Source organism: Pinus tabuliformis, chromosome J (assembly GCF_031772625.1).
Source record: "Pinus tabuliformis cultivar Carrire ecotype Pingquan chromosome J, CPIR1, whole genome shotgun sequence".
NCBI lineage: Eukaryota > Viridiplantae > Streptophyta > Pinopsida > Pinales > Pinaceae > Pinus > Pinus tabuliformis.
The window spans coordinates 728666-749830 of NC_142295.1; the positions used below are offsets into that span (position 1 = coordinate 728666).

The following is a 21165-nucleotide window of genomic DNA, read 5'->3' on the forward strand; positions in this document are numbered from 1 at the left end:
TATATTTTATGTCTTCTTGTCTCTTTGATCTTCATAGTTTGGTAGTTGTTTGACGATAAGAATATAATTATAATCAAGTGAAAGAAGAAGCTAATCAAGTTAAGTAAAAGAACATCACAAGTAGTTATCAAAGTAAGAGAAATCGCCTAATCTAGTTGCCCCTAGATTTCTCAACAGCTTCTTCATTGTAACATTAACAATAAAATTGATCCTCTTGCTTGAAGGGAGCTTGAAATTTAATCCCTTGGTATCCCCCTCCTTATTTAAAACGGAGTACCTCTTAGCTTAGATTTTCTTTGCTTTAGCTCTAGATCTAATTACTAACCATTTTTCCTTGCTTTCTTCTAGCTAGTCAGAACTTAGATCTCATTATCATTTTCCCTTATCTCTAATATCATTCGCATGGTAGATTAGTAGTAGTTTCTCTAATTATTGTTAGCAATCTCATTTGCCTTCTTTCTATTGTGCTTTTTTCATATAAATCTAAATTGTTTTAATTGTCATAATAACGTAAGTGAAGAACATCTTTATAGGCACTATGATTAAACGCATTTAAGCTATTGTTTCTAACATCTAATCTGATTGCATTACTTCTATTGTTTCAATGAGTAATACTCTATTTGCTTCATTTAATCATTGTTGTAAGCTAATCATCTTGTGCTTTAAGTAAATCTTGATTATAAGTGGATTGGCTTTTCCTTTACTAAAGCATCTTGTTGTGATTGGATCTCATTGAAGAATTTGCATTTGCATTTTTAAAATTTACCTCCAAGCATAAGCTTGGTTGATAGAAAGATAGGACAACCTTCTTCATATCCAATTTGAGAAGCTTGACCCTTAAACAAAGATTAAAATGAGTGACCTTCCAGTTCTCTTATGGTCAAGTCCCTTGTAGTAATGGAGGCACTTGGGTTGCTAGAAGTCCTGGGTAAGTATCGTTAATGAGGCCTTAGCCTCCTTCCCCAACACTTCTCCCAACAACCTTGTTCTAAGACTTGCTTCAATAATTGAGGAGAAGGCCTTCACCTTAGAATAGGCATATAATTAAAATTAACCAAGATCTTGCATCACACATAGGTAGATCTTGCATTCATTCATCTTGCTTTTCAATTGATTATTGTAAATTGGATTGTGAGCTCATTTCATACTTGCAAATCTTACATTGTTGTACTTGTCATTTTCAAGTCTATTTTTCTTGAATATCATCTTTACTTGAAGTACAAGTCTTATTTATATTGCAAGCTTATCTCTTATTGCTCATATATCCAATTGTTGTAATCTCTTGATCTCTTGTACTAACCTTGTCTTGCAACATTGCTTATCTTATAACTTGAGATATCATTTATTATTGTGCAAGTACTTTAATTCATATTTTAAGCATTGTTATTAAGGCACTGATCTCTCTCTCTCTCTCTTATCATTTTAAGTGTCTCATTGATCTTATTGAATCTGTCTTTAGCACTTACATTGCTTATTAATAATCACACTTGCCAATTAACTTTAAATCAAGTTGTCTAGAGAAGTAATTGCCTTGCCCTTAGTCTCCTAGAACTTGTTGTTCCAACAAGTTTTCCTTTTATATCTATCTTTAGGGATTCCCCCCCATAGCTTGTCTAGGAGAGAGCTTAAATGGAGTGAGTATGGAATAGGCAACAGCCCCTGCTATGAGCGTTGTGCCTTAGGTGTACACTTTGGGTGACAACAAGTCTCAAACCTCAAGTCTTGATCTCCCCCTAGATCTTTCTTGGAGAGCCTTTAGCTTCTTTGAAGCATTGAACCATTACTGTGTCTCTCCTTGAATGGGCTTTGTGGAATCATTCACACCTAAATCATTGATCTATTCAAAGTGAATCCCTTCCTATCGAGACTCCTCCCATTGGTGAAGGTCTGTAAAGAGAAGGGGACTTTGACTAAGGTGACAATGGGTCATAGTACCACTGTTGTCACTTAGTCTAATAGTTGTCCCTTAGGTTTTCCCTTCCTTAGGGCCTTGCTATATTGTGTGGTAACAATCCCAATGCACCTATTTTGTTCCCCACATGGACCATCTCTCTGTGTATGCACACCTTCTTGGCCATGGCCATCATCCTTCTTGGCAGTCTCACAATTCACAATGTATTTTTGCTCCCAAATAAATGCACCACATCTCTAAGGTAGTAAAGAGGCTCGTTGCAACCTCCAAGTCAAGAGAAATCAGCTGCAAGTTGAAGCACTCAAAACACCCTCCTACAAGCAGCGTAACCAACTTTGGGGTACCTCCTAGAGTGTTGAAGTTTCTAAGTCTAACAGTTAGAAACCCTCCATGTACTTTTTGATTTATTCCTTTCTACTTGTTCTGATTAATTAACAAGTTATTTACCATGTAAATACTGAAATAAACACAAGTACATGCTCAACACATTACAGATAATCAACTGAAGGAAACAGAAACAAGCACACAAATGACACCGTTATTTTTGGACTAATGTCCCCAGAAAAAACCCAATGCGGGAAAACTGGTGCAACTATCTGAGGATTTGATTTATTAAGCAGTTTTAGAATACAATCTGGGTGCCAAATCCGGCTCACTCAACAGAGAAAAATCTCAGTAGTAGTACCTCTCCTTCGGAGACAGATGCTCTGGCTGAAACCCCGGATAAACACTTCGGCAACTCCTTAGCTCCAATCTGCCCCACGAAAAACCCCTGCGTCAGCCTCTTCTACCCTCTACATCAGCTTTCCCGGCAGTTCCAACTGTTCCCTGCAGTTCCGGCTTCTGCACTCTGCGTCATCTTTCCCGGCAGTTCCGGTTATTCCCAACAGTTCTGGCTTTTGCCCTCTACGTCAGCTTTCTGACTGTTTCGGCAATTCCTGGCAGTTCCTGCTATTCTCGGCAATTCAGGCTTTTGCCCTTTGCGACAACTTTCCCAGATGTTCCGACAATTCCGGCTGTTCTCAGCAGTTCCAGCTTCTGCCCTCTGCATCAGCATTCCGGCAGTTCCAGCTTCTTCCCTTTGCGTCAGCTTTCCCGGCTGTTCCAGTAGTTCCCGGTAGTTTCGGTTGTTCCCGACAATTCCGGCTTCTGCCCTCTGCGTCAGCTTTCCCGGTCGTTGCGCTGATCCTCTTGGCACTATCTCTGCGTCTCTGCTTCTGTATTCACTGCCCCTCAGCTGCAACTCCAGATCACTCTCTCAACTTTCTCAGCAAACCCAGCCCCAAAAAGTCGAAATCTTGATCTCTTGGTGTGTTCTCCAAGTGACCCTCAAGCCTCCTCTTATACTTTTCTCGTTGAAAAATCAACGGCTATGATTAGATCTAGCTTGATCCATGACTTTTGGACCATTCTAACACAGTTTTATATTAATTCACATTAATATTTTAATTTCCCTAAGTTTAGACTTAGGGACTCCATTAAAAATATTAATTATTTTAATATCTCCCAAACAGTTTAAAATCTGCCCAAACCCTTTATGGGTATTGGAGATCTCATGTGTCTTAGCCGCTCCACCAAATTTCGTGGCTAGAGCACATTCGATGCGACCCCAAATCAACACTCCCTCTTAGCGAGGACTGCGCTCTATCAATACTCCGTACTGAATATTACTTTGATCATCCGGCATCGGTCCCTAATGCTAGACCAGCGGCCCATCATTTGCACTGCTGCATCTCGTACTGCCACCCATGGCTCTGCCACTGCCACTGCTGCATCTGTACGACAGCTCCCTTTGCATCCGTGCTGCTGCCCATGGCCCTGCCACTACCACTGTTGCGTTTGCACTGCATCCCCTCTTATCATGCTGCATTGTGCTGCACATAGCACCGCCATTGCTAACTGCTGGACTGCAGCTCAGTTACTGAGAAGTAAGTAACTCATCTCCCAACTCTGACATCTCTATCAGGCTAGAGACACTCCTGATGCTAAAGCTCCCTCTGTCGCTGATAAGTGCTCCCTCTGACCTCTGCATTGCTGAACCAACTCCTTGCATCTATCATCGTTGCATACCTCTCTATGCCATCTTGCACTGCTACAACACTCCCGTGCATCTCACACTGTTGCAGCCTACTAGCCTCGCGTTGTCCTGGGAATCCTGCATCGTAGCTCTCTCTGTTGCTCCATCCTCATCCGCCTCTACCGACATCCGCCAGTCCGGCTACTCCTCTTCGGGGCTCCTGTAGCCAGGTATAATCCTAGAGGTTAGGTACCTCGAGGATCCTACCCCTCATCTTCTGTAGTCCTCTTGAGTACAGCTCGATGTCTCCCCACTTTCGCTCAACTGGTGTGTTCGCACTCATGGCACAGTCATCGTCTGTCTCCACTTCCTTCTTTGCCCTCGCTGGCGCTGCCATGGTCTCGGAAGCCTGTCCCTTGCTCTTCTTCCTCGGACACTAGGTCACATAATGACCCGGCTCCCCACAGTGGAAGAATTTGACCTTGGAGAGGTCCTTCTTCTTTCACTTTTCTTGCTTACCCTCAGATGCTAGGGCAGCATCCACCTCCTCCTCCTCCTTGATTCTGATCCCCTTGATGTTGCTTCCCCTCTTGGTCACCCTCCTGATCTCTTCTTGGTGCAGAGCCGCCCACATTTCCTCCCAATCTGGAATGGTTCCCCTGCCTAGTATGCTCTGCGCAAACACCTCCCAGTCTTCTAAAACTACATTCAGGGTTGTTCTCAACATCAACTATGGATCAAGTGTGGCCCCTATGGAAGTCAGTTGATCTCGGATCTCCTTCAATCGACCGAGGAAGGTGTCGATCTATTCTCCCTTCTGCATCTGGTATGACCGCAGCTAATTTTCTAGGAGCTTCTTCCTCTGCACAGAAGTATGCTGATACCACTTGGTCAGGGCCTCCACATCTCCCGTGTTGTATCCTTCTCGGCAATATGTGGTACTATATGATCCTTGATCCCGTCAAGAATGATACTCTCGGCCCTCGTCATTGCTTCCTCATACCTATCATTGTCATCTGGGTCAACTGGGACTGCTATCGTCTTCCAGGCAAAGTGCTTGACATGATTTCTATCAAGTACGGAGAAGATTCTGGCCTTCCAGACTATTAAGTTTGAGGCTCCATCCAGTCTGTCCTGGTCTCTTACTCCATGTAGTGCCATTCCACTGCTCTTCTACTTCCCTCCTGGAAGTTCTCGATGTGACTCCCTCTGAGCCTCGATTTCCCTCTTTGAAATTCTTTTGCTGATGTCGAGATGCCCCCTACTCTGATCGTCTGTGCAACCGCACCACTGATCCGGATTTCTCGACTAGAAACCCTTGGTAGCAACTCCCTCCTCCTTGGCCTTGCCCTGTTAGGTATTGTTCTGACAACAGTACCCCACCAGCATATGGCTCCTCCAAAGTATGCTCTCTCTACAACAAGCTCTCCTCACACAAACTTGTGCAAACAATAATGATACAAAGATGTGCCTTCGTCCTCCTTTTAAGCAATTTGATCCATGCTATACCTAGCAAGTATAAACTTAAAACACGAGTTCAGTTTGGCTTGTTAACTAAGTCGAACTGACTCTAACTTGTCCTTTCCTCAATTAGAAACTGAAGATCCCACTTGTCCTCTTCCAAATTTGAACTGGCACTCGGAGATCGACTTAGCTGACCCTCTAATCTCTGCACATGAATTTCCATGCTCCATGAACTCATCCATGCTAAAAGAAAGACTGATCGTGGTCTATCTTGACTAAGGCACAAATCAAGAAGACTTTCCACACTACCATTTTCAACAAAACAAGTTTTAGAAACTCTTTCTTATATGGAACCCCTCTGCAATAGGGTCAAAATGTTACAGTGGTGTTCAAATTTTTTGAAAAGTTGTATTAACCATTTCAGCAGATGTTTTGGTCATTTTGAATCTCTTACCAATTGTTTCAATAGATGTCTTGGTTACTAAAATGAAAAAACACATTAATTTAAAAAATAGAATGCTAACACTAATTTCTTACAATTCTGTTATAAAGAGAGGGCTTGGCACTTACTTAATGCTAACTGTTGTTTTGGCTTTATTTCCAGCATTGAAAGTGGGTTTTCTGTATATTTTTTTCCAACGAAAACCTCATTATGAAACCCAAAGGATGCTTTCACATATTTGTTGATGGCATCCATCACATAGACCAGTGCACATCACCTAAGGGATATTCAAACCAGAACCCCACCAAAATAAAACTAGCCAAATATCTAACAACAGTAACAACCAGTTGAGCTAATCCCTTGGGATTTTTTAATTGACAGGTACCTGAAGATGACCCCATGGCTAGAGGAAAAGTCCTCACAAGAATTGAACCTTCACTGTTGAAAACTCTCTCTCTCTCTCTCTCTCTTTATATATATATATAGAGAGAGAGAGATAACTTAGCTATATCATGTCCTGATTTTAAAAAATAAATGTCATATTCATTTCAGATGTTGTATTCATATTTATTTTCATTTTCGTATCCATGTAACTTCACTTTTAAATCTATCTTAATTATTGTCCCATTTTTCCATGTATCTCAGATTCTCAATACTTATACCATACAAAGATATTAAGGTTAATTTTTTTGAATCATTAATACACATACAATGAGGAACAATTTTTTACCTCATCACAATAAATGTCAACTCAAGTGCTTGTCTTTAATCAACTCAAACATTTATAAAGGAGAAAATCCATGAGATTTCTTATAAAATATTCTAAATAGTTAATGAAGATTGGTGTTTTAAAATATTTGATGTACTAGAGAGATATGGAGGAATGTAACTTTTGAAACAAATTTTCAGTATAAGATTAATTACTGCATCACTAACTTGACAATAATGAACTACTTTAAAAGAGAAGGATATGTAAGCTTATATTGCAACTTTGCATTAAGGAAAAGTTCATAGAGAAATACAGTGGAAAACCCATGCATCATAGTTAGATACTTTACTACTAATGAAGAATATCGAACTAGTGAAATAAAACATTAAAAGAAATCCACGACCTTACACCATACAAATATAACGACAAAATGCATGTGTGATATATTGTGAATCTTAAAGTTGAGCAATTTTTTCATCACATTGTATAAGGGAAAATATAAACTAGGTTCTTTGAACAAGAATTCTGTAATTTGGCATCAAATGTGTTAACAAGACCTACCTGTCCCAGCTCATCATTCAAGTTTGAAGTCCTTGCTTGTGCATACATATTTGTCTCCTTGTCATACATATTGATATCCTTGTTGATGAGCTGAGTACTTTGAATGAATTTAATTATCTAGAAAAACCAAGATCAAGGTTATTCTTACTAAAGGAACCTAATACTCAGTGATTGATACATCAATCACGTCTTTTGCTCTGCTTAAAAAGGCATGCATTAAAATATCATAGGAATCCATTTCCTAAATCAGAAAATGAAAACAAAGTGTAATAAGTTAATGAAGAAAGCTTCCAATGTATACATATTATAGAGTTTCAAAATAAGTGTGTTAATTTATACTAATGTATATACTATACACTACAATGACAAAATCCCTTAGAGCAATCAAGCTATCCAAGGAGTTGGAATCTGAAATAAGTCTACCAGTTTGAAATAGGTCTACTAGTTCATTTAATGAAATTTCAGAACTGCAAAGTTATCAAAACCAGGACTGGCTCAGAAACAGTTTACTCAAAATTAGTAAAACTACTGACCACACCAAAACTGGTCAAAAACAGGCATAAAACCAATCAAATGAAAAATTCATAAAATATTCAAATTCACAAGTTAATTAGAAATAAAAAAATGCATATCAATCAATAAAAATCCAAACTAGTATTGTCAAAGTCTTTTCAGAATCCCGAGTCCCCTTTAAGCTAGCAAAAAGGGAATATTGCTAAGGGGACTGAGTTTTTCCCTTAGTCCCCTTAGCAATATGATTATTTTTAATAAAAGGGGCAAATTATTATTAACAAAAAGGGGCAAAAGTCACTTGGAGGAAATAAGTGGGTACATCAATAAAATACTAATAAAAGGGAAGTTCTAGAAGATAGGAGAACATTTGATAAAGCCTTATAAAAAGGGAAGAGAAGGCTATTCCTCATCATTTTATTTTGTGATCTCTCATTGTGATTGGATTTAAGCTCAAGTGAGTCTCATCTTGAAGGTTTCAGGTGAAGCTCTCAAACTAGTTTCGGTGAACATCAATTGTCACCCTAGCTAGGATTCAGTCTATTTCGGTGGTCACCCATAGCCACCCTAGCTGGCTCGTGGGGAAGTCATTCAGGCTTTCCATTGTGTTTATTGCAGGAGAATTGAAGCAGATCGAGTTGCTCTTATATGTGATTATACAATTGTTTTTCCAGGTCCCAAAAAATTATTATTATTTGCTTAAATTGCTATTATTGGAGGTCGATTTGTCTTCCAAGAGGTTGAGCTTTCCTGCTTATTCTAAGTCTGAATCTCTTCAGTCAAGGAACCAAATTAGCATTGCTAAGAGAGGCTGAATTGCTTCACTTCCTGGAGGTCGATTTGCCCAGTCTGAAGATCAAACATTTGCTCAAAACCAATGTTACTTGGGAGCGGGAAGTGGGAGTGAAAACGGGAGCGGGAGCAACCATTTTCAGAAGCTCCCGGTTTGGGAGCGAATCCGGGAGCGATTTTTTAAAAATATATATATTTTTTAATTTTTGATACATATATGTCAACAAAAACATGTAGAATGATGAATTAGACATAAAAAACATAAAAAAACATAGATTGATCATTGAACCATATCACATCAATCATCTAGAAATTATAATCATCATCAACCATGTCCACAAGTTAGTAAAATACATATTACAACTGCAACATATCGAGTCTTATAAATCATGATTCATCAAATTCAATCTTAAAGTTTCAACTTCAAGCTTTCAGAATTGAAAATTCAATAACATTTATCATCATTGATCACCAAAGTTGTACTTGTAAGCTAAGTTTAACCATTACAAGAAGTAATATCGAAGATATTTCTAAGTCATAACTTCTAACTGTTAACATGATATGAAATGTTAAAAATTTATAAAATGAAACATGAATAATGAGATGAAATGAAACAGCTTTAGTCTTTCACAAAGCATCATATTCATAATTCACAATCATTACCAATGAGTTATAATTGCCAAGGCCCAACTTCAAACCTCAAATTTTCATTGTCACAGTGATATAATGTTTACAAAAAATATCATTATGATATGAAAGAGTCAAGGACTCAAAACTCAACAGTTATGAAAACTAAAGTCTAATAGAAACTAAAAAAGACAAGTAAACTGTAAATCTACATGTGGCCCTTGCCATGAGAGTCTTCAAGAGTATAAGCAGGTTGTGGTGGTCTTCTAGGAGTCTCCCGCACAGACCGACGACCATAACTAGAACCTCCACGCGAGGGTGTAGATGGAGGTGGCGACAGCAAAGGAACAAGACTCGGACCTCGAGCACTGCTACTGGATGGTGGAGGTGGAGGTGGAGGTGGCATGGCTGCTGCAGCTGCTTCATTTTCATCCCTTACAAGTTCCTCTTCTAGTTCTTCAATATGTACAATGCCATCCTCCAAATTGTCATCCTCTGGGTGATTGTCCCAAATTTTATATGTGGGATCCTCATTAGCCCGATCACAGTAATGACTCAACAACCTCAAGTTGTAGTGCACATAAACCAAGCTTTCTGCTCGGTTTTCATTGAGTCTGTTTCTTTTCACATTATGTATATAGTTGTAGGTGCTCCAACACCTCTCTGCAAAAGAAGAATTTACAACCTGTGAAAGAACTTTTTTTGCCAATTTTGGCAAAATTCCGTGGCCGCCATATGTTTCCCACCATGTGAGAGATTCAAATTTATCTTTGTCGTCCATTGCATGGAAGTTACCATACAAACCAGTGCCACTGAAGTATCTGCCTATTTCAAGGCACACAGCTGCACATTCCTCCTGTCAAGTACCAACCTTTCTAATGCTTCCAAATATCCTTTAGTTACCTCTGGATCTAAATGGGGTTTGGTCCTAACCCCACCCCCTGCTGCAGGTTGACCCAACCAAGATGTAGAGTAGTATTTTGGCGTAAGGATATACGCCAAGCAATGTAGTGGAAGGTTAAGCCTATTCCACCATTCACACACACAATCATGAATCAGTTTGTACAAGTTGGGATCTCTATTATGAACAATGTCTTTTATTTCCCCCAACATGGTGTCCATTTGCTCATACACCTCGCCAATCACTGGTTTGTCTGTAACTGCAAACCGAATCATGTGATAAATTGGCTTGGTGAAATCCAATACTTGCCTCACACTTGTCCAAAACTGCCCATCAAGAGCGGCCTCCTCCACCATTTCAAAACCTGCCATGTCAGCTACATTTGTAGCCCTTTCCTTTAACACCTGCCAATGTGGACTTGATACCATGCTAGCTAATGCCTCTCTTACCTTCAAAAGGCGCCTGAAGGTGAGGTAATAGCTACCAAATCTAGTTTTCGCAATCTTCGGCAACTCCAATCTCGAGTGACTGCGGAAAAGGCCATGGGTATTGCTATGATTTGTAATAAATTTTATCATTTGTTTGCCTTTCTTGTACAAATTACCAGTCCATTGGTATTGTTCATTTTTTTTTTGACAATATCATGCAACAGAAGGTTCAATGTGTGAACCAAACATCCAGACCAAAATATGTTGGGGTATTTATCCTCAATAATTGCTCCTGCTGCCTTACAATTAAGAGCATTATCAGTGATGACATGGATGACATTGTATGGGCCAATACACTCAATCGTTTCAAGTAATGCTTCTGCAATGTTGATGGCGGTCTTGAACTTGTCTGAGTAATCATGTGCAGCTAGAAAGATGGGACCACTAACAGACACAGCAAGAACACTTATCAATGGCTTGCCTTTTACATTTGTCCATCCATCAGATACAATGGACACCCCATGGTCAGTCCAAGAACTTGTCATTTTATTCAAATAATGTGATATTTTTGCTTTTTCATGATCAAGGCCAACGGTTCTTGCCTTGTCATACCCAAGGCTCTTGTATCCTTTAGGGGCATCATTTATGGCAGAAACCATTTCGTGCCAATAAGGTGAGCGAAGAACATTGAATGGTATCCCACATGCATAGAGAAACCTGTAAACTTTTGAATCCACATCATTCCTACACCCCTCATCAAGGAAATCTAATATGGTTCTACGCCTTAAAGATGATGACCCTGTGCCTCCATGTCCATATCCACTGCCTTGGGAGGATGCTGAAGGAGTTCTTTGTGATTGTGAGCTTGGTTCAAAGAAACCCCTTGATTTTTTTGTTCTGTGTTGGGCTTCCTCCTCTTCCCTTATGTATTTGGCTCTCTCCGCTGTTGACACCGCTGTACAAGTTTTGATTCCTATTTGTTTCTCTCCATCCCATGGCCTTTTCCCGCAGAGGTGTCTTCTAGCACGGGTGTATGAACCTGTGTAATCAGTGTTGCAATGGGGGCAATGAAATTTAGTGGTTCCACCCCTCTCCCTGTTTCAGCCCTGTTAACATATTTCCACAATGGAGTTTGGTCTTGTTTAGTTTTTTGAGGGTCATGTTCACCCTCTTCCAGCTCCTCCTCACGGGGGTTTTCACCCATTTGACTTAATCCGGCTTCTTCATCCACCTCTTCAGTTTGAGGCTGGCCCCTCCGTTTCCTACTCTCCGGCACCATAATAACCATAAAAGGGACCAGGAAGAGGAAAATGCCAAGAAATATAGCCAAGTCCATGGTGTTTGATGTTTGTAGGGTTTTGATTCTTGAATCTGCAAATTAATTTAATTTATTGGGATTAATTAATTTAATTTATTAATTTGATTTAAATACATGATTTTTAAACTCAATAAGCTAAATTAAATTAACTAAATTACTACCTAACCAGCTAAACTAACTAAATTACTAAGTTACTTACCTCTGCAGGCTTGCTCCTCGCTCCTTGGCACTTGCTCCTCGCTCCTCAGCACTTGCTCCTCGCTCCTTTGCTCTTGCTCCAGCTCCAAACTCAAGCTCAATGAAGTAACAATGATTTTTTTTTGGCCCATTGGCCTTTTAAAACCAAAAAAAAAATTTAAAAATTTAATTTTTTTTTGGGTCCGCGGAATTTTTTTCCGCCGACCCCGCGCGAATCGCTCCCCGAGCGATTTTTAATGCCCGGGAACGATCGGGGAGCGATCGCTCCCGGGCATTAAAAATCGCTCCGGGAGCGCCGGAGCGATCGCTCCCTAAATCGCTCCGGAACAGACCAGGGAGCGCAAATTTTTTTAAGGGAGAGCGCGCTCCCGAGCCGCTCCCACCCGGAGCGCGATTTGGGAGCGGGTTCAAGGGGGGGGGGGCTGCCCCGCAACATAGCTCAAAACTAAGGGATGACGAGAGCAATATTTGGAAGCCAATTTAGCAAGTTATTTATTAGCATTTTGGAGGCCGAATTTATAATTATTGAAGGCTAAATCTGTTATTCCAAGAAGGTCGAATTCTGGGGTTTATTATTAATATCCAGAGGTTGAATTTTCCAGTACAGGAGGGCGATTTCATCTTCCTAAGAAGGCCAAGTTCCAGGCATTATTAAGGCCAAATTTAATGTCTACTAGAGGCTAAGTTCGATCTGTTATTGAGGTTGAGAAGCCATCTAAACTGGGAGGCCAAGTACACCAGTTTAATTGAAGATTGATTTGCTAAGTGTTTAATATCCATCTGCCAAAGATAATTCCAGAGGGTCGAGTTATTGCTTCAGCACCTATCATCTCAGGATATTGATTTACTGTTTGGAGGCTAAGTTTCTTCAATCAATGAAGCTGAGATCTAAATTCTTAGAAGGCCGAGTTTATTAAAATTAGGAGACCATCTTATCCAGCTCTGAAAGTCGAGTTATCTTTCAGGGGAGCCCGAGCTTATTGATCCATATCATCACCAGAAGAAGGTCGTGTTGCTGATCATTTGGAGGTTGAATTGTTTGTGTATCAAGGAGCAGAATTTTCTCATTTCTATTCGCCAAGTTTATTCCTTGAAGGGGCGGAGAGTTGCTTGTTCACCAGGTTGAATTTTCGGAGCCTATTTATGAGATTTATTCCAGCATTTCAAAGGGTGGAGTTGGTCCAATTTATTGCCAGATTGGTATCCCAGGTTCTACATTCAACTTGCATTGTAAAAACCTTCAAATCAAGAAATAAAGTTTATGATTTGCCTCCCTATTGTTGCTAGAGTACCTAATGTTCCACTACTTATAGTGTTATTTCATTGATGAGTTAGATGATTACTTAAAACATGGTTGATCCAATGTTGTGAAAATCGCGATCGGGATTAAATCGGCGCAGGGAACAAATCGGAAAAAATCGGGAAAAAATAGGAAAAAATCAGGAAAAAATCATTTGGTACAAAAATATTCATTTTTTTTCAATTTTTTTAATATCTAAACCATCTACAACATAAAATAAATACATTGACACATAAATATGATAAAAAAACTAATATATAAGATGTTTAATATCATTTCTAGCACTAAAATCACACATAACATTGAATCATGCCCTGAATAGTAAGTCCTGACTCCTGAGTCCCAACTCAGCCTCAAAATATCAACAAAAAATATGATAATGTATCTCATCATGTCATAATGTCATATACAATAAAATGAAAGTCTAATCCTATTGATTTCCTCTGCCCTTCTTGCAAGAAAATGCCACAGCTTTCCCTTTCCCTCTAGATGTAGATGTTGGTGCCTGTGCTGGTGGAGATGGCAATGGAGTCTGATGTGCTCTAGAAGCTGAAGAACTAGAAGTAGGAGTGTTAAATTTGGACAACTAGGTCCAAACTCCATGTTCTGATGCTCAGATTAAGAGGCTAATATTTTTGTTGGATTCCTCTTTCTGAGAGGTGTAAAATCCATATAAAAATAGTCTTAATCCGATGAGTAGAACTTATATTTTGAATTTATTATTCTTAATAAATTATATGTGCAAAGGTCAGCCAGTTTTGTAATGTAGGCTCACATGCCCAACAGATGTGTCACACACCCTCATTGATGGATATATATATACAGGAAAAGTTGGAGAGAATTTGATCACAAAAACAACTCACATCTTCCTCTCTCATCCTAAAAAGTACGAGCTACCTGGAGGACGAATTTCAGCCACACGTGGGAAGGACGAAGAGGATTTTTCTGCTGCTAGGGTTTCGCAGAAGTTTGACCAGCGTTGACTTTGGTCAACACTTGGTCCAAACAAGCTGAAAACTTGTGGGAGGTTCGATTTTTGAAGGCCATACTACCTGGCACAAAAATCGAGGTCAAAGGGTTGACCGTTTTGCTGCTGCGTTGACTTTTAGCTTGCTGCCCCTGCGTTGACTTTTCAGGACAGTGTTGACTTTTGTAGAACTGACTTGGGTTGACTCATCTACTGGTTGGAGGGTTGTTGTGACACATGCTGGGCTAGCTGACCAAAGGAGACTTTGCTGGTTGAAGCATCCTGTTGACCGCCGAAACAAACACATACATTTTTCTTGTTTCTGATTTGTCTTCTGTAAGATCTGCTTATATGTTCTATCTGCATTTTGCTTATCTACTTGTATGATTGCTGTGAGAAAAGTGAAATTGCTCTTAGCATAGAACATCTACAAAACTTTACATGGTATCGGAGCCGAGGTGAAGACAAACTCTATCTATAGCAATCAACATCGAAGGAAATGGATTCCTCTAAGCTTGAATTCAGGGAGAACGACAAGCTGACTGGAAGTGATGACTTCCATGCCTGGAAGATGTTATTAGATCTCAAATTAGAAGATCATGATCTCCTAGATCATGTGACAGGGAAGATTCAAGAACCTCCATCAAATGCCTCTGCTGCTGTTAAACACAAGTATAAGAAGGGAGAAATCAGAGCAAAACTGCTGATCAGGGAATCCATAAATAAGAGTCTGGTTGCCTACATAGCTGAACTAGGCACATCCAAGGAGATGTATGACAAGCTGATACTTATGTTCCGAGTAAACAATGTGAACCAAGTGCTATTCCTCAAGAACAAGTTGAAGAATATGAAGAAGGGCCGAGACGAGTCTATTCAAACTTTCTTTATGAAGTTGACCGAAACCAGGAACAATCTGCTAGCTATTGGGGAGACAATAGCTGATCGTGAGATGGTTCTCACCGCACTTGGAGGACTTCCATATGAATGGCAAGTATTCACAACTACCATTCTCAACAATAATACCATCCCTAACTTTGATGAGCTTCTGTCTAGATGTATGCAAGAAGAAACAAGGATGAAGGAATTTGATAATGAAAGAAATGCTGCCTATGTTGCTCATTCTCGAAAGAAGAACTCTGGTGGTTCCAAGGACAAAGGAAGGACTAAGACTCAAAAGAAGAAGGGAAAATGTTTCACCTGCCATAGGACTGGACACTATGCTAGAGAATGCCCCTTCCAGAAGAATTCTCCCGATAGTGACGACAACAACAACAACCGAAGGAATGGGAATCAAAGAAATGACAAATCCAAAGGAAAGAGGAAGGCTCACTTTGAAGGAAAGCCTCTCATTCTAGTGTTGTATGTGGACGACCTCTTCCTGACAGGTGATGACCCTCTCATTCATCAATGTAAGAGGGAGCTTGCTGCTGAGTTCGAGATGAAAGACCTAGGACTGATGCACTATTTCCTAGGCCTGGAGGTCTAGCAGAGACCTGGAGAGATTTTCCTTTCTCAAGGAAAGTATATTGTGAAGCTTCTGGAAAGATTTGGGATGGTGGACTGTAAGTCCGTGTCGACACCAATGGAACTCAACTTTAAGAAGTTGAGTGGCTGCGCTGCAGGGCCTATCTTGGCCAATCCTACTGAGTATCGTCAACTCATAGGAGCTTTGATGTTCTTAGTGAACACCCGTCCGGACATATGTTTTGCAGTGAATACTTTGAGTCAACAGATGGTTGAGCCTCATCATTTTCACTGGGTTGGTGCCAAGAATCTTTTGAGATATCTTCGGGGCACGATAAACCATGGGCTGAGATACACTGCCGGGAGTGTGATACTCCGGGGATATACTGATGCCGATTGGGCTGGCAGTGTGGTGGATCGTAGGAGCACATCTGGATGCTGTTTCAATCTTGGTTCTGCTTCGATCTCATGGATGAGCAGGAAGCAGAAGTCGGTGGCTTTGAGCACCGCGGAGGCCGAATACATTGCTGCTAGTATGGCCTGTTGTGAAGCAGTTTGGTTGAGGAAGCTCTTTAGTGAGCTGTTCCAACATGTGCTAGATACCACTGTAATACTCTGTGATAATCAGAGTGGGATTCGTATGACTGAGAATCCTGTGTTCCACGACCGATCCAAGCATATTGATATCAGGTACCACTTTATCCGGGATATGGTACAGCGAGGCGCCGTAAGGCTCGATCATATAGGAACTGATGAGCAGGTCGCGGATATTCTCACTAAGCCCCTGGGGAAGGTCAAGTTCCTAACCTTCCGTGAGAGTCTTGGTGTCGTGGAAAGACCCTATGATGTGGGTCCTGTTGGACAATGAGCTCTGGGAGCTCTGGGGGGCTTTGGGGATAGCTTCTCGGAGCTATAAGCACTCATAATGCTTCTGCCCCACCCTTGTGATTATTGAGCTGGTTCGCCACTCATTTAATCTGTGCCCCGTATGCATCCTACCCATTGAGTTCAGGGCTCATGGGAAGTACCTCTCATTTGGCCAATGAGGTGTGGAAAAGCTAGAGACTATTAGCAAAGACTGATGGACGCATCAGAGATTGCCGTACTCTCTATCTAGGATGGCATGGTCCAACCACTTGATCTGGGATCAAGATTTGTGAGGTCTGGGACCTCTGGACTGATTATGTCAGTCGGGGAATGATGTCTTTGTGACTAACCCACTTCTGTTCTGAAATAAAGAAGCCAGCAAAGCAAGTTTCGGCGGGATGACTCACGATGTTAATTGCACTAATAGATGGAGTTCTCCCTAGTTGAGAGGGAGTGTTAAATTTGGACAACTAGGTCCAAACTCCATGTTCTGATGCTCAGATTAAGAGGCTAATATTTTTGTTGGATTCCTCTTTCTGAGAGGTGTAAAATCCATATAAAAATAGTCTTAATCCGATGAGCAGAACTTATATTTTGAATTTATTATTCTTAATAAATTATATGTGCAAAGGTCAGCCAGTTTTGTAATGTAGGCTCACATGCCCAACAGATGTGTCACACACCCTCATTGATGGATATATATATACAGGAAAAGTTGGAGAGAATTTGATCACAAAAACAACTCACATCTTCCTCTCTCATCCTAAAAAGTACGAGCTACCTGGAGGACGAATTTCAGCCACACGTGGGAAGGACGAAGAGGATTTTTCTGTTGCTAGGGTTTCGCAGAAGTTTGACCAGCGTTGACTTTGGTCAACACTTGGTCCAAACAAGCTGAAAACTTGTGGGAGGTTCGATTTTTGAAGGCCATACTACCTGGCACAAAAATCGAGGTCAAAGGGTTGACCGTTTTGCTGCTGCGTTGACTTTTAGCTTGCTGCCCCTGCGTTGACTTTTCAGGACAGCGTTGACTTTTGTAGAACTTACTTGGGTTGACTCATCTACTGGTTGGAGGGTTGTTGTGACACATGCTGGGCTGGCTGACCAAAGGAGACTTTGCTGGTTGAAGCATCCTGTTGACCGCCGAAACAAACACATACATTTTTCTTGTTTCTGATTTGTCTTCTGTAAGATCTACTTATATGTTCTATCTACATTTTGCTTATCTACTTGTATGATTGTTGTGAGAAAAGTGAAATTGCTCTTAGCATAGAACATCTACAAAACTTTACAAGGAGCTATAGGAGGTAGACCACGTCCTCTACTGGTGGCAGGGGTAGCCCAGGCAGGTGGTGTCACCTGGAAACATTACAATCTCCCAATCCTGAAATCCTGAAAAACTGATAAGTCTGCTGGATTTTAAATGAAATCTAAAATTCTACTTTCTCCATATGAAATCCAATGAGGTTGGAACCACTCTCAAACATCCTGAGTCATTTCATGGTAATGGTAAAAATTTAAGTAAAAGTGACATTCTCCTTAATCTTAAGAATTTACTTTAAGAATTTAACATTACCATGAATAGCATATCCATACTAGGGCCTAGACTTAATCATTAAGCTGCCCCACTCAAAAATTATTTGTTTCTTTCAAAAAAAATTGCATGAAAAAACCCAAAAAAACGTTATAAAACTATGCTGTCCTGACCCTCGGCGATTTTTTAAGTTTTTATCGCGATTTTTTCATTTTTATCTTTTTTCAGTAAAAATCGGCAAAAAAATACCAGCGATTTTTTCGTATAAAAATCGCGATTTGATCGGCAGAAGGAGAAAATCGCGATTTTCACAACATCTGCTGGATTGCTTAGCTACAATTAAGTTATTTGTTTGAATTTAAGAGGTTAAATAAAAAAAGAAAAAAGAAAGAGATCCTAGTAGGTGAAACCCTCCCATCCAATTTACACTGGACTAGGGCTGTTACAAGGACCAACAACATTTGGGAAATGATCATTTCATATTTGCAAATTTTTCCTTTCCACAAAGAAACTCCATGCAAATTCCAATTAGTAAGCTATATAATCGTGCAAGATTCATCAATATATGGATGTTCTCACAAAGGGAATGGTATATTCAGCTGCTATCAATTCCAAATTAGCAGTTTCGGCTTCGTCCAAGAAATCTGTAAGTCTATGATGTATCTTTTTGTGAGCACGATTGAAATATAAGATGTTTTTCTTTCTCAAAACCATTTTAAATGTAGGTCCATGTGTTGATTGCTTTATGCCTATTCGGTTGGGGTAAAAAATAATTACAAGAATATTTTCTCAACTCTCAAAGGATAACTTGAAGAAAAAGCCTGAGGTTAAACCTAGATATGGGCCAACTCTTGTGTGGAGTATAGAAAATTTCTCAGGGTAATTCTTGTAGAAATGAAAATTGAATGTCCAGTCCCCACTTCAATGGGTCTGGAAAGTACAGCATGTACTAACAAGAAAGTAAAAGAGTACCCTCCTTAAAAGAAGAGAAGAATTTCACAATGTAGCAAATGGCATAGTTGAGAATGCATTTCAAGCTTGAACTAAGAGACCCAAGAATTATTCCACCTAAGGTTAAATCGCAAGCAAACACAACAGTAAAGTGATCGTATAAGAATTTAGTTTATTGTTCTTCAGTTTCCTGTACCGTTAAAACCCTCTTGTACAATAACAGAATAGCTAAATGAAAGTTGAAGAGACTAGAAATATGGAATTTATAATAGAACAAACTAAGATATATAAACATAAGGGGGAAATGGAAGACAAGAACACACTACTTCAACGAATGTAGGATTTGATAACCAATTTGAAATATTGCTAGTTCAAAATGAAATGCAAGAGGTAAAAGAACTGGAACAGAAAAGATATTAAAAAAAGTTAGATATGGTTATATATAGCATGTCTTACCTCAATTGAGACGTATAGTGATATCGGGATGATTGTATTGTACAAAGTAATCAGAGAAATAGTCATGAGCACGTCCACCTAATCAATAAAGGCTAATAATTTATCACATTATTCATTGTACAGTTTTTAAAATAATCCTTTCAAGCACAAAAGAAGGTAGAAGTCTTTGAAAATGCCAATACCAATACTGTGGAGCCTGCACTAAAGATATATCCTGAATCATTGCCAAGTTGTAGGTACCATAAATTATTATTGAGGAAAAACCCACTGCACTGTCAAGTATTCCCAAAAGAAGCTTTTAGATAGACATCTAAATTGGCATTCGATTCCAGATATATTAGAATTGCATGAAAAAAAAGTAGTATAACACATGAAGAGAAACACACTACTAAATTGTATCGAAGCCCTTTGAATTTTAAAATTATTCCAAGTATAGTCATCTTTTGCTTTGAAGCTACTCTGTTTTATAGCAAAAGTCTTGTGTGAAATAGGGATAAAGTTTAAGAAACTAGGATCTTAATAATGGACACTTTCAATATAAATGATTTTATTTACTACATACTAATACAAAGTTAACATCATTGTAATCATTTGTCCTTCCCAAATATCATTCATATCTATGTATAACAGATGTGTTGACTATTCGGTTGGCAGTTGTAGGTGAGGGGGCTTGTTTACAACCCCAATGAACAAATAGAATTGACCTTCACTTGGGGCCTGGGAATATCCTATAACAACCAAGCAGAAGCTGTAGCTCTTTATCAAGGATTAAAAATTTTCAGAACAATGGAGATCTAGAATCTCATTGTTATCAGAGACTCATTTATTATCATTCACCAACTGCAAGACTCGACCTCCTCAGAAATGTAGAGCCTTTCTACGTTGATTTCAAGAATTCAAGGAATTGTAAACTGTTTTGACTCTGCTGAGTTTATCAACATCCTTTTATCTCTCAACAATCAAGCAGACTCCATGGCAAAAAAAGGAATGCTTGTGAGAGAAGATTGGTTAAGTAAAAATTTGAGGGGGCCTTCGCACACTATCTCCCAAGAATTGAGCTATCCTAACTTTAAGAATGGCATGCAGCCCAAATCTTTAGATAAGTGTCTAGGCTCTTTACTTCATGTGAAGCAAGGTATAAATCCTCCCACCCCGCCCTAGACATACCCTTAAGTTTGGATAGGGGAGCACAATTATGAGTGATGAGATGTTTCCTTGTAGCGAAGGTGGGATTATTTTGGTTTTCCCAATGTATTGTTTTATCATTCTATCTACTTTGATCCATGGGCCTGTTGCCCACCAAAAAGTGCGTAACCACATAGGAGAAAAAATTTCTCCTTCTTTGGCCAGCCACCTAGCCAACTGTTATTTTTTACATTGCTCTATGCTATATTAATTACTCTAGCCCAATTCAAGTCTTCAATTAGCAATCTCATCAACAGTAATTAATTCTTCCATTCATCAATAGTAATTGAAGATAGAACAGTAAATGCAATGACAAATAGGAGACAATCAACACATCAACAAGAGACACCGGTTTGGTCAAAGACCAGGGAAAAACCCCACAAGGGGGAAAACCCTTTGTAATTCTTCTTCTATTAGATTGTCATAAAATGTTCAGCAGAGTACAATGAGCAATATCCATCAACAAGAGTCAAAGTCAAAGGCTTTGACTATCAACCAAGTCAACCAACCATAAATCCAATATACCAATGATGAAAAGTCAAATCTGGTCAACTGTCTCAAA

At 39.6% G+C, this 21165-nt stretch overlaps 1 protein-coding gene across 4 annotated transcripts in view; it reads right to left on the bottom strand.

The window, feature by feature from the left end:
• Positions 1 to 21165, bottom strand: part of LOC149225112 (phospholipid-transporting ATPase 3-like) — a 471966-nt gene that overhangs the window by 225081 nt on the left and 225720 nt on the right. For all 4 annotated transcript variants that reach the window (XM_089376915.1, XM_089376914.1, XM_089376913.1 and 1 more), the window contains 3 exons: positions 19601 to 19685; positions 19419 to 19496; positions 7106 to 7222 (listed from right to left, as the gene is read on the bottom strand). In XM_089376915.1, coding sequence (XP_089233041.1) covers positions 7106 to 7222; positions 19419 to 19496; positions 19601 to 19685 — 280 coding nt within the window. The remainder of the gene's footprint in view (positions 1 to 7105; positions 7223 to 19418; positions 19497 to 19600; positions 19686 to 21165) is intronic.